This window comes from Miscanthus floridulus, unplaced genomic scaffold (genome assembly GCF_019320115.1).
Source record: "Miscanthus floridulus cultivar M001 unplaced genomic scaffold, ASM1932011v1 os_2305_1_2, whole genome shotgun sequence".
Classification (NCBI taxonomy): Eukaryota; Viridiplantae; Streptophyta; class Magnoliopsida; order Poales; family Poaceae; genus Miscanthus; species Miscanthus floridulus.
This window is the reverse complement of record NW_027098215.1, coordinates 2510-15649: the sequence shown is the minus strand read 5'-3', so window position 1 is coordinate 15649 and position 13140 is coordinate 2510. Positions and strand designations below refer to the sequence as shown.

The 13140-nt window shown below is 42.5% G+C and overlaps 1 protein-coding gene across 10 annotated transcripts; it reads right to left on the bottom strand.

Annotated features, from left to right (window-relative positions):
* Nucleotides 1-10197: 10197 nt before the first annotated feature.
* On the bottom strand, nucleotides 10198-12905 carry LOC136534786 (uncharacterized). Of its 10 annotated transcripts, none has more exons than XR_010778812.1 (6): nucleotides 12392-12905; nucleotides 11972-12300; nucleotides 11866-11883; nucleotides 11564-11629; nucleotides 11416-11469; nucleotides 10198-10446 (listed from the first exon to the last, which is right to left on the bottom strand). XR_010778812.1 is itself a non-coding variant. In XM_066527154.1 (6 exons), exons 2-6 carry the CDS (start codon nucleotides 12136-12138, stop codon nucleotides 10435-10437), a joined length of 309 nt encoding a protein of 102 aa, XP_066383251.1. In that variant the 5' UTR covers nucleotides 12139-12300; nucleotides 12392-12905; the 3' UTR covers nucleotides 10198-10434. The 10 variants fall into 10 exon arrangements, 1 of the variants encoding a protein (XP_066383251.1); XR_010778813.1 differs by having other exon boundaries at nucleotides 11758-11883; nucleotides 12252-12300; XR_010778814.1 differs by having other exon boundaries at nucleotides 12252-12300.
* Nucleotides 12906-13140: the final 235 nt, after the last annotated feature.

Below are 13140 nucleotides of genomic sequence, written 5' to 3'. Positions count from 1 at the left end.
TAAAGGCCACTCATTGTGGATCTTCTGAACGAGACACTTTGTAGTACTGGTCACATACTCCGGTAAGCCTACTTCGGCTAATCCGATACTAAGATGAATGCCCATGCACTGGGAGTGGAGAGATGGCGGGAGTAGCATGTACCCTCGTGGCTAGAATGTGGCCGGATTTGAGGTGTGTTGTGCTCTCGGGTGGCGTGGAGATGGCTTAGTATAGGAGGATCCGGTAGCAAGGTTGATATATGCAAGATTAAGTTCTACATATGTCGTGTGATAAGGAATCCCTAGCTGGGACTTGAATCAATTCAAATTGCCGATGCTCCGCGGATATGGAGACTCGATTCATTACAGAAGCAATGCAGGACTGGTGAATTACTAAAATATGAGAAAAGAATGGAATGAGAAGGATTGGAATATGGGAAATGTACATTTAGTTTGAGATAATGAACTAAAAGGACTTAGGGGTAAAACTTGAAAATAGGATGAAGAATAGTAAGCTTTTGGCAAAGAACTTTGAATCTTGCTACATCCTTACCTTGCCCCAACCCCTGCATCTCTAAAGTCTTTCAACCCCTGTTACGTCGGGTTAGTCTTATTGAGTACCTTTGTACTCAGGGTTTGTTAACCCTTGTTGCAGGTGAGTCGCATGCGTAGGCTTGTTTTGGTCCCTGCTGCATGTCTGTGTTTGAAGTCAATGACGATGAGGAATGATGAATGGCCTTTGGACAAGGCACTAGTTTGTATGATAAATAAAGTTAATGTAATATTATCCTGCTACTATGGTTGTATGACACTTATGGTATTGTAAGTTTGAAAACAACTGGTTTGTAAACTAAGTTATCTTAAGACTTCCGCTATCTTTACTCTGATGTATATATTTGAATAAACTATTGTAATCTACATTGTTTGTGATTGGGATCCTGTTTGAAAAGAGAATCGTGGATGATTCCCGATAGACCTGTTGAGTTGTTGGGAACGCGTGAACGCTATCCGAGGTCTGGCAAGACAACGATAGGAGCACGTGGGCCTGATTTCTTGGGAGGTTCTGCCATAGTAAACAACTCGTTATATATATAGATCTTTGTGCTGACAACCTTTCCTGATCTGTCGAGTGCTTGTCTGGCCTTCTTCTGTGCCATGTAAACAACTCGTTATATATAGGTCTTTGTGTTATTGGGTATCTCTAGTGTAGCCCCTGAGCCTCTTGCTATTTGGAACAAGTAGCTAGAGGGTCTTTTCTTGAAATCGCTCTGGTCTAAGCCCAGGCTTAGTTTTAGTCGTTTTGCTTTTATTTCGGGTTTTAGCTTGTTAGCTACCCTCATCGGCGGGCTCAAGCGTCTTTTCAGCTATTTTGCTCTTGGTCGGGATGCTCAAGCGTATTTTTAGCCATTTTGCATTTTATTTCGGGTGTTAGCTTGTTAGCTACCCTCATCGGCGGGCTCAAGCGTCTTTTCAGCTATTTTGCTCTCGGCCAGGATGCTCAGGCGTATTTTTAGCCATTTTGCATTTTATTTCGGGTGTTAGCTTGTTAGCTACCCTCATCGGCGGGCTTAAGCATCTTTTCAGCTATTTTACTCTCGGCCGGGATGCTCAGGCGTATTTTCAGCCATTTTGCATTTTATTTCGGGTGTTAGCTTGTTAGCTACCCTCATCGGCGGGCTCAAGCGTCTTTTTAGCTATTTTGCTCTCAGCCAGGATGCTCAGGCGTATTTTCAGCCAGTTTGCATTTTATTTCGGGTGTTAGCTTGTTAGCTACCCTCATCGGCGGGCTCAAGCGTCTTTTTAGCTATTTTGCTCTCGGTCGGGATGCTCAGGCGTATTTTCAGCCATTTTGCATTTTATTTTGGGTGTTAGCTTGTTAGCTACCCTCATCGGCGGGCTCAAATGTCTTTTCAGCTATTTTGCTCTCGACCGGGATGCTCAGGCGTATTTTCAGCCATTTTGCATTTTAGAAACAACTCGGAGAGAGCCATGAGACATATGTTTGTCGAGAGATAATCATCTTTATTGATCATGAATATTGATGTGTTACAATGATGCATAGCGCTATTTTTGTTGATCATGAACGTTGATCTCCTGTGTCTTGTATACATATTTTCCCTTGAGTTGTTTTCATGCGTAGAATCTTCGTAGCTGACTGATGTGCCATGTATTGTTGACTTCTTTTCCGTCTTCAGCTATGAGCTTGTATGTGCCTGGTCCGATGACTTTTGTGACGATAAAAAGACCTTTCCATGGACTGAGTAGTTTATGGCGTCCGTCGATTTTTTGTATTCTTCTTAGTACTAGGTCTCCGACTTGTAATGATCGAGACTGGGTATTCTTGTTGTAGTGGCGTCTTAGTCCTTGGAGGTATCTCGCTGATTGTAGGGTAGCGTTTACTCTGACTTCTTCTGTACTATCGAGTTCTAATCTTCAGATGTGTTCTGCTTCTCCTTCGTCGTATTACTCTATCCTTAGTGACGTCCAGATCAAGTGTGCAGGTAGTACGGCTTCTAATCCGTACACCAGGAAGAAAGGTGAGTATCCGGTGGCTCTGCTTATTTGAGTCCATAGCCCCCATACAACCTTGGGTAATTCTTCAATCTATTTTGATCCATAGTCTACTAGTTCTTCGTATAGTCTTGGTTTCAATCCGGCTAGTATGAGTCCATTAGCTCTTTCTACCTGTCCGTTGACTTCTAGATGTGCGACTGACGCGTAATCTATGCTGAAGCCACAATCCTATGCCCAACTTTTGAATTATGTAGCTATGAAGGGAGAACCCAAATTTGTGATGATTCGATTAGGCATGCTGAAGCGGTGCATGATGTCTTGGATGAACTCAACTACTTTGGCTGCGCTGTATTTTGCGAGTGGTTTGTATTCGATCCACTTGGTGAACTTGTCAATTGCTACAAAGATGTACTCGAAACCGCCCTTTGCTTTCTTGAGACGTCCTACTTGATCCAGCCCCCAGCAAGAGAAAGGCCAAGCGGGTGGGATGCAGATGAGGTTGTGGGCTAGCACATGAGTCTATCTTGTGAACATCTGACAACTTTTGCATCTTCTGACGAGTTCTTCTGCGTCTTTCAAAGCGGTTGGCCAGTAGAAACCAGTGCAAAATGCTTTGCCGACTAGTGTTCTTGAAGCGGTGTGATTTCCACATCATCCTGAGTGTATTTTGTCTAGGATTTGTTTGCCTTCTTCAAATGAGATGCATTTTAGGAGTACTCCTGATGATGCAGCTCTTCTGTATAGCTTGTCTCCTATTAGGACATAATTCTTGCTTCTGCGAACGACTTGTGTGGCTTCCTATTTTTCCGCTGGCAACTTATTATCTTTGATGTAATCAATAAAAACCTATGTCCATGAAGTGTTGATCACTAGAATCTGGTTGCCTTTGGCTGTGAGTTCTATGGTTGTCTCACCGGGTTGTTTGATAGAGGGAGCTGATAACTCCTCTATGAATATGTCGGGTGAGACCTTTGCCCTGTTGGATCCAAGCTTGGCAAGAACATCTGCTGCAATGTTGGAATCCCGCAGGACATGTAGAATTTCTAATCCTTGGAAATGTTCTCTTTGGTGCAATCCCAATCTTTGTTGACTTGGTTGATGACTACTGCTGAGTCACCGTATACGAGTAATCGCTTGATTCCAAGGGTAATAGCCACTCTTAGCTTGTGTATGAGAGCTTCGTATTCTGCGTCATTGTTGGTAGCTTGCCATAATATCTGAAGGACATACTTTAGTTGTTTTCCATTCGGAGAAATTAGGAGGATGCCTGCACCGGCTTCGCCTAGCTTGAGTGATCCATCAAAGTACATTTTCCAATGATCAAGGATGGCGCTTGACACGGGTTGTTGAATTTCTATCCATTCGGCAACAAAATCAGCAAGGGCTTGAGATTTAATTGCTTTCCGCGGGGTGAAATCAATGTTGAGAGCACCGAGTTCAACCGCCCACTTGGATATGCGTCCTGTTGCGTCTTTGTTGTGTACGATGTCTCCTAGTGGGAAATCTGTCACCACAGTAATCTTATGGCTTTCAAAATAGTGGCGAAGCTTACATGAAGTGATCAGTAGGGCATAGAGTAGTTTTTGCACATGCAGGTACCGGATTTTTTATTCTGACAGTACTTCGCTGATGTAGTATACTGGGTGTTGTAACTTATACATGCGCCCTTCTTCTTCCCTTTCCACTACTATCGTCGTGCTGACTACAGTAGAAGTTGCTGCAATGTATAGCATCATGTCTTTGTCTTTCTTTGGAGGTGTGAGGACTGGTGAGGAGGTGAGGTATGCCTTAAGTTTCTTGAAAGCTTCATTGGCTTCTTCCGTCCATTTGAACTCGTCTGTCGTCTTTAGCAGTTTAAAGAAAGGCAACCCTTTTTCACCGAGTCTTGATATGAAACGGTTGAGTGCCACCATGCAGCCTGTTAGTTTCTGTACATCTTTGACGCTTCGAGGAGGGTCCATCTCTGTTATGGCTCGAATTTGCTTGGCGCTTGCTTCTATTCCGTGTTGACTGACCAAGAATTCGAGTAGTTTTTCTAAAGGAACTCTAAATACACACTTGTTTGGGTTCAATTTCCACCTCCACCTTTTTAGATTCTCAAAGGTTTGTTTTAAGTCTTCAATTAGTGTATCCGGGTTCTTTGTTTTTACAACTACGTCATCCACATATGCTTCTATGTTTTCGCCGATCTGATCACCAAGGCATGTTTGGATGGCTCTTTGGTAGGTGGCTCCAGTATTCTTAACTCCAAACGACATGGTCTTGTAGCAGTAGGCGTCGAACGGAGTGATGAAAGATGTCTTGCTTTGGTCCTGTTCTTTTAATGTGATCTGGTGATATCCGGAATAGCAGTCAAGAAAGGATAATAGGGCAGATCCTACTGTTGAATCAACTATCTGATCAATGCGTGGTAGTCCAAACGGATCCTTTGGACATTGTTTGTTGAGATCTATGTAGTCAACACATATGCGCCACTCGTCCGTGTTCTTTTTCTGTACCAGAACTGGATTTGCTAGTCAATCTAGATGGAGGATTTCCCTGATGAATCCAGCTCCCATTAGTTTTGTAATTTCCTTTTTTATTGCTACCTTCTTGTCGGGAGAGAATCATCATAGTCATTGCTTCATAGGCTTGGAGCCTTCATTGACATCAATTCTGTGCTCAGCCAACTCTCTAGGGACCCCTGGCATGTCGATCGGCTTCCAAGCAAAGATATCCTTGTTGTCCCAAAGAAAGTTGGTGAGCGTGAGTTCCTATTTTGCTGATAGGTGGGCACTGATGGTTGCCATTTTTGAGGGAGCACCGGTGCCTAGGTCGATCTGCTTGACGTCGACTTCTTTTGGAGGTGCTATGATGCTTGGTCTTTTAGCTGGTATCTCTAGTTCTTCTTGGCTTATTTCTGCGGCAATGGTGGCTATTTCTTTTCTTTCATTGTTTGCCTGTGCTTTTGCTGCAATTTGGATTGCTTGAACATCACAGTCAAATACACGCTTTAAATCACTTCAAAGAGAAAGAACGTTGTTAGGCCCTGGCATCTTAAGCAATAGGTATGGATAATGTGGTATTGCCATGAATTTTGCTAGTGCTGGGCGCCTGAGGATTGCGTGATATGATGAATCAAAGTCTGTGATGTCAAACTTGATGAATTCTATGCGGTAGCTTTGAGGGAGTCCCAAAAGTAATCGGTAGAGTGATTTGTCCAAGTGGCATTGCTACCTTGCTGGGTACTATGCCATAAAAGGTGTGCTTGTTGGTGTGATCATTCCAGCGAGTTGTAGTCCTATCTTCCTTAGAGTTTCTAAAGAAATGATGTTGAGTCTAGCTCCTCCGTCGATTAGTACTTTCATAACAGTCATGCTGGCAATGGTTGGATCTAGAACCAATGGGTAATGGCCTACGTTTCCTACACTGGTCCATTGGTCTTCTCTTGAAAATTGGATTGGGTACTCTGACCAATTGAGATATCTTGGTGTAGCAGGTTCTGCTGCCATGATGGTTCATAACGCTAGTTTTTCTTGATGTTTGCTTCTGGAATCTGAAACCCCGGCAAAGATTACTGCCACTGTCCCTCTAGATTTTTGGAATCCCTTGTCTTCATGGTTGTCTCCTTCTTTTTTCTAATTATCTCCTTTATTGTTTCCCTTGCTATCTTTTCTAGTGTATCTTTCGTTGAAGGTGTAGCAATTTCCGATGGTGTGTTTTCCATTGGGGTGCAAGGGGCAACGTATATTCTCAATGTCATCATATCTTTTGGGCTTGGTAAATTTCTTTGATTTGTCAGCCATTGCTACTGTGTTGTCTGGACCTCATTTTCTCTCCTGATGTTTGTTGTTTCGAGGATTTTGCCTGTCCGGGTTGTCTCTGTTGTTTCTATCTGGGAATCTTTCTCTTGTTTTTTCCTCTGCAGTAATCATCTTTTCTACTATTCTTCTGAATTCTTCATTATTTCTTGGGTTTTCTTTGTAGAAGTCTTGAAATTACCACCTAGCCATGATTCCATGAGAGAAAGCTTCGATTACTTCTCGTTGTGTGATGTCATGTACTTGAGCTCGTAGTTCGCCAAATTGTCGATAGTAATTTCTGAGACTTTCACCTCCTTTCTGCTTGAGTCCTTTTAATTCTACGTGGGTGATTGGATGTGTAATAATTTCCGCAAAATTTTCATAGAAAGCTCTTTGCAAGTCTTCCCAATTTCTGATTGATCCTGGATTCAATTTGTCAAACCATTGAAGTGGCATGGTTTCTAGGGCCATGGGAAAGAACAAGGTTTTGATGTCATCATCTCCCTCGGCTAATTCAATCGATTGTGAGTAAATCTGGAGCCATTGCTTTGGTTTGGTCTTGCCATCGTACTTGGAGTGGTTGGATGGTTTGAACTTGTGAGGTAGTCGTATTGAAGCAAGTCTATTTGCAAAACAGGGGAATCTATCGTGTGTTCTAGTTTCCGTATATTCTGATTCTGCGCCCCCTTCTTGCCAACTGTCGTCTTGGTGAGAGTAGTTCTGCGTGGCTGTCTGAGTAGGTGCTTTGCTCCTGGCCTTTCTTGGTTGCTCGACTCGGTTGTTTTGACTGTGATTTCTTCGACTCTCTCCGTTGTGACTTCCACTTGGTCCAAGTCTTTCAAAAGCGAACTTCCTTTGGTTTTGATCTTCTTGTTCATGAGATGTTGCTCTTCCGTCGCGTGTCCTAAGGACTATTGATTAGAGGAATTCCTAGAGTTGTTCTTGTTTTTCATTGGGATGTGAAGTTGCTCTGAGTTCTTCTAATGCTTCTCGGATTTTATTGTAGGGTGTATTCGATGCTCGTCCTTCTTCGACCTCTTGTTCTGATTTTCTTCTATTGTACTCAGCTAGGTCTAATTCATATTTGATCCAAGTGTCCTTTCACTGTTTAGCACGGTGTTGACGTCCTTGTTTCAATTTATTCTTTCTCTCTCTCGCTTGCCTCTGACTCTCAGTCTCACCATCGTGCCCCTAGATAAATGGTGATATGTTGGACTCGGATTCATCTGAAGACCTTACATCGGGTGCTTCTGGGGGGATCAATGGCGATCGAGGGTGGCGAATCATGAATACTTCTCTAGCATGAGTTGTTCTGCCATCGTCGTTGATTTCCATACTGCCAGAGCTATTGACAACTTTAGTAGAGGTTTCAAAGTCATAGATCGAATCTCCTTCTTGGTAGGGTAGAATTGTTGTTGTCGTATCATCGACTAGTTGGGTGCCGTCATCCCTAGGAACGGTACCTGGCTAGTGAATGATGCAGTCTTGAGATGTTATGGTTAAAATGAGACCTTCCTAGGCTCCCTTCAGTGGCATTCTAAGCATGGGATGAGTGGATCCTTTGGGCCATGTCTGATAAGATGTTGCCATGTTGTGGAGTCCAAACGGAAGAGGACCCGACTTCTTTGAAGTACTCTAGGGTGTACTCCGAGTAGTATTCTTGACAGGTTGACATCATGATTCCAGAGCTTTATCAAAAAAGAACTCGGTTTTCTGAAAGAACTCGGATAAGACTTTGTTTTAGAAGCGGAACTTGAGTTTGAATCCGATGTGTGAAGTCACGAAATCTGAGTCGGATTGGACATTACGAGCTGAGTGAATCTTCTAGTCAGCTGATCTGTTGTTGTCACTGAAATGGAAAAGTCCTGATGATGATCTGAATCTTTAAGGAGATGGCCTTGGAGCTTGCCATCGTCGCCTGCCTTGTATATCCAAGAACCAAAGATGAAGGTCGATCCCATCAAGAAAATCATGTTGTCAAGGTCCATCAAGCTCTTAGATGCAAAGTTGCCAAAATCCCCTACTTGGCGTGCTAGCTGTCGATGTTTGACCACCGATAGCCTACCATGGGGGTATCCGGGGCAGTATGTTCAGGCTTCAACGTATGTAGAACTCGACGGTTAACGCAAGAGATAGTCGATTTATCCTAGTTCGAGCCCTCGACCAGAGTCCTAGTCGGTTTACAATGAGAGTTCCTAGTAGGATTATAGAGTAATACTACTACTAAGATTACAGGAGAAGAATCTTAATTAGACTAGGTCTTTTCCCTTTCTTGCGGGGTATCCCGTGGGTCCCGTATCGACAAGCCCCCGAGCACTTCATGGTTGAGTTCTGGAAGCCTCGTCTTGTTCCTTCAAGTCTTGTCGAGCAGGAACAAACATCGTCCGAGTGCTTTCTTGAGCGAAACCGTATAGCGCTTCATGAGATCTTTACGTGGTGTGTACTTTTTTAAAGAAAAAAGTACTCCCATTTGGATGTAGCCCCTGAGCCTCTTGCTGTTTGGCGAAACCGTCTAGCGCTTCGTGAGATCTTATCTTGGTGTGTACTTTTTTGAAGAAAAAGTACTCCCATTTGGATGTACCGTTGCGTTCTAACACGGTGCTTTAACGGGCCTAGGTGGGCTATTTTTATCGCTGTAAAATCTATTTAAAGACCCTTCATCTTCTTTTTCTTTACTGCCCTTCTCTTGCCTTTGACCACCGATAGCCTGCCACGGGGGTACCCGAGGCAGTATGTTCGGGCTTCAACGTATGCAGAACTCAACGGTTAATGCAAGAGACAGTCGATTTATCCTGGTTCGAGCCCTCGATCGTGGATCGAGTAATAGCCCTACGTCCAGTTAGCGTTAGCCTTTGCGTTGGATTAATTGTAAAGTATTTTTTGTTGTACAATTGTTGTCTTGAACTCCTGATCCAAGGAGCTCTACCCTCCTTTATATAGTCAGGAGACCAGAGTCCTAGTCGGTTTATAATGAGAGATCCTAGTAGGATTACAGAGTAATACTGCTACTAAGATTACAGGAGAAGAATCCTAATTAGACTAGGTCTTTTTCCTTCCTCGCGGGGTATCCCGTGGGTCCCGCACCGACAATGACCGAGATTCTGACTTAGGTAGAAATCATCAGTACCAACAGCTTTGTGAGACTAAAAGGCTAGCTCTAGGTCGTTGATAATAATGTGTATGGAATTTAACATTGGTCTTACCTTGTGGGACGGTTTGGACTTATGGAACGAATTAGACTTGTAAATTATGTCTATTTAATGATGGATTGTATATATTCTTGTGAATTGAACTTGTAATGGTAGTTTATATAATGCTCTTATACTTGTAGTCATATTTGAATTATATATATATATATATATATATATATATATATATTCTAGTCGAATTTGAATTATAAATTTGAATTTTTTTTAACGTAAAAATATACTATAGGTGTGGTTCTAGACTGAACCGTCCGTACAAACAGGTATTATAGGGGCGACCGGTACTACAGTCACTCCCTATAAATCGATTTGTAGGGGTGGCTAATAACACCAGCCACCTCTGCAAATCAATTTATAAGGGTGGTCTGAGAACCGCCCCTACAAATGCATGATTTGTAGAGACCGTATAGTAAGGGCGGTTGGTGAGGTTTTGTAGAGGTAGCTCGGCCAGCCGCCCCTACCATACCCGTCTCTACAAATCATGATTTGTAGGGACGGTTCCCAGACTACCCTTACAAATCATTTTATAGGGACGGCTATAGTACCAACCGTCCCTACAGTACATTTTTTTCGCCAAAAAATCAAATTCGACCCGAATATATATATATATATTTTTCGCCAAAAAATCAAATTCGACCCGAATATATATATATATATATATATATATATATATATATATATATATATATATATATATATATATATATATTCAAATCTGACCACAAGCACAAGAGCATTATATAAACTACCATTACAAGTGCAATTCACAAGAATATATACAATCTATCATTAAATAGACATAATTCACAAGTCTAATTCATTCCACAAGTCCAAACCGTCCCACAAGGTAAGACCAATGTCAAATTCCATACACATTGTTATCAACGGGCTAGAGCTAGCCTTTTAGTTTCACGAAGGTGTTGGTACTGAGGATTTCGAGTCCCTCTTTCAATCTAGAAAGAGTTCTGCAAAATACAATAGTAAATATATTAGATACTGAGCAAGCACACTGAAGGTGCAATTGCAATTATAAATGAGGCACAATTGTTGAGTAAACACTAATGAACCATAGAGAGAGATAAGGAAAGTCTACTAATGGCATTTCTCACTATGATGCATACGAAGAAACATGTTTCTTTACATATTTCTAGTTTTATTTTTTTTGGGAAAAATACAATAACAAAGAAGAAATGTGATGTTTTTCACTGCAATTGCGCAGTTCGAAATCTGCTTGAATAGTGTAGTAGGTTTTGGGAGCTGTTAGATGTTCTCATGAGTCCTTTAGTGAAAGCAGATCTCAATTTTGAAGCATATAAACATGTTTTTGCATAGTTTACAAATAATGTATTATTACAATGAAGAAAAAATACACTGTAAAAAACAACTAAATTAAAAATCAATAAAAAAAAGGAAGAATACACTACTAAGGATGCATCCAATGGCGAACTTAACAATTACAGTAGTATATAAGCTTGACTTTTTCTACAGTGATTCCTCACACATAGTAAGAATTTAAAGGCAAGACAAATAGTAAGCTCCTAATTTTTAGATAGTCCAATAGGATTGTCAACGTTGTTTGTGCGCTGCACACATACAGTCATCCAAACACAAAGAGAGAATATATATCATGTCCAGGACAAGAAAGCCTCATTCAAGATAGGTAGCAAGGACTAGAAAATTCAGTATACAAGTTTATCCATGGGTGCCCTTTCACACTTCACGGGTCACATATTTGAATGGCTATATTTACCATAAGTTGCAACATATATATCAGAAAATTATCTAACTGACAACAAGGATATAGTGCATTGCATTCGTAATCTGGCTCATACATCAGTTCTAAGTTGTATAATGCCATAATGGAAAACTTTACAAAAACAAACAACAGACACTATCAAACTAGCAAAATTCTGAATATCTGTAATGACATTTACCAGATGGGAAATAGTAGGTTGGTTTGCCAATGTTGCAGCGAATTTCCTGACAAACTTGCAAGACATACTACTTCATTAACCTGATATATATGGTAATTTGATCTAGGATGGTACGTAGTAACTAGTAGTGAGGTGTTAGCTTGCAAACCTGGTGACAAGACAGTGTCTGACAAAACCAGTATGATCTTTAGTATTTACAACAACGACTAGTTTCCTGAAGCAATGAAATCAAATCAATTAGAGATCCAGTTCATGCAAGCTACAAGTGATTAACAGGTCCAATCTACAAAAAATATATTGATCCAATGATTAGCCTTGTGGAAGAAATAAACATTGCCCTACTGCAATGTTAGTTTTCAAAGCAGCAACAACAGATTCTATCACATAGGAGGCGATGTTGCTGGAGCCTTTAAAGGGCCTGGACTGAGGCGTCAGCTTTAGGAAAATCACCTTGGCACTCTTGACTGTCTGCAAGCACAGAAGGAATTATTTGCAGCTATTAATTTGCCAGAATAATTTGCAGTTATTGAATTCTGAGTTTTTAATATCTCCATACCTGAATTGCACAACACTACATATTCTAAGTGCTAACAGCAAAAGCCAAATAACTAAGAATGTTCTCCAAAGTGGTGTCTCCACTACTCCAGTACAACACATAACAAAAATGAATGGGAAAAAATTATGTGATGCCATTAAAATTGTCGTCCAACTCCCAGCCCACATATAGACTAGTGTATTGAGAATCTAGAGAAATTTAACTTTCAGTAGGAGACAAGTATTACACTGAAAATATTGCTGCCGAATTGCCGACTAATTAGCAAGATATTGATGCAAACCTTAATCCGCAAGCCCCTAGCAGCACTGCACGCCATGGGCGGCATGCACCTGCAGCGTAGTTTGATGAGGCAGATCAAGCACATGATTGCGGGACATAGAGCAAACCATCTAAAGGACGAATGAGGAGGAGTAGGGGTACCCGAATGGAGCATAGATGCACACGATCTGGACGCCCCACCCAAGGTCGCCGCCTCGATCTGGACTGGCCAACCTTGTCAAGTCACTGCAGATGCACTCGAAGAAGATGGCACTCCTCCGCGCCGCCCTTGGCTAGATCGAGGCAAGGCGGCCCTCCTCCGCGTCGACGTTGGACAGATCGAGCCCAGATGGCTCTCCTCTGCGCCATCCTCTGTGTCGCCCTCGACCAGATCGAGGCCAGGCAGCATCCTACGCATCGACCTTGGACGGATCGAGGACAGATTGAGGACAGGCTAGCCGGAGCGAGCTCGGGCGGCCCTCCTCCATGCCACCCTTGGTCGAATCGAGGTGAGACGGCCCTTCTCCAGCGTCGACAGTGCCTCTGCTCGATTCCCCGCCGCCACGCCTCCGTGGGACACTTGTTCCGTGCGTCGCCGCCTCAACCAGCCATGGCCACGCCGTCGCCTCAGTTGGCCTAGGCCGTGGCACTAGAGAGGAGTAAGGACGAGAGAGGGGGGCGACGTCCGGTCAGAATTTTTTAATTTTTAGCCCTTTTATTTTTTGAAAGTTTTTCACAAATACGTCCCTGACGGAAAGATTTCAGAATCTGGACTCTTAGCTCGCGGCATCGATGCTGACGTCGAGCTAACATATCTCGGCGCCAGCATCCCTGGCACCGAGATCTTAGGATCGACGCTGATAGAACGCTGATTTGGCAGGTAGCTCGACACCATAGACGCTAGGCGTCGA

What these genes read in the sequence shown, in the direction of transcription:
- LOC136534786 (XM_066527154.1), bottom strand. Translation starts at nt 12,138, where the DNA reads ATGTGGGCTGGGAGTTGGACGACAATTTTAATGGCATCACATAATTTT. An exon ending in AGACACTGTCTTGTCACCAG is followed by an intron (nt 11,462 to 11,563) that starts GTTTGCAAGCTA and finishes CAAGTTTGTCAG; the next exon opens with GAAATTCGCTGCAACATTGG.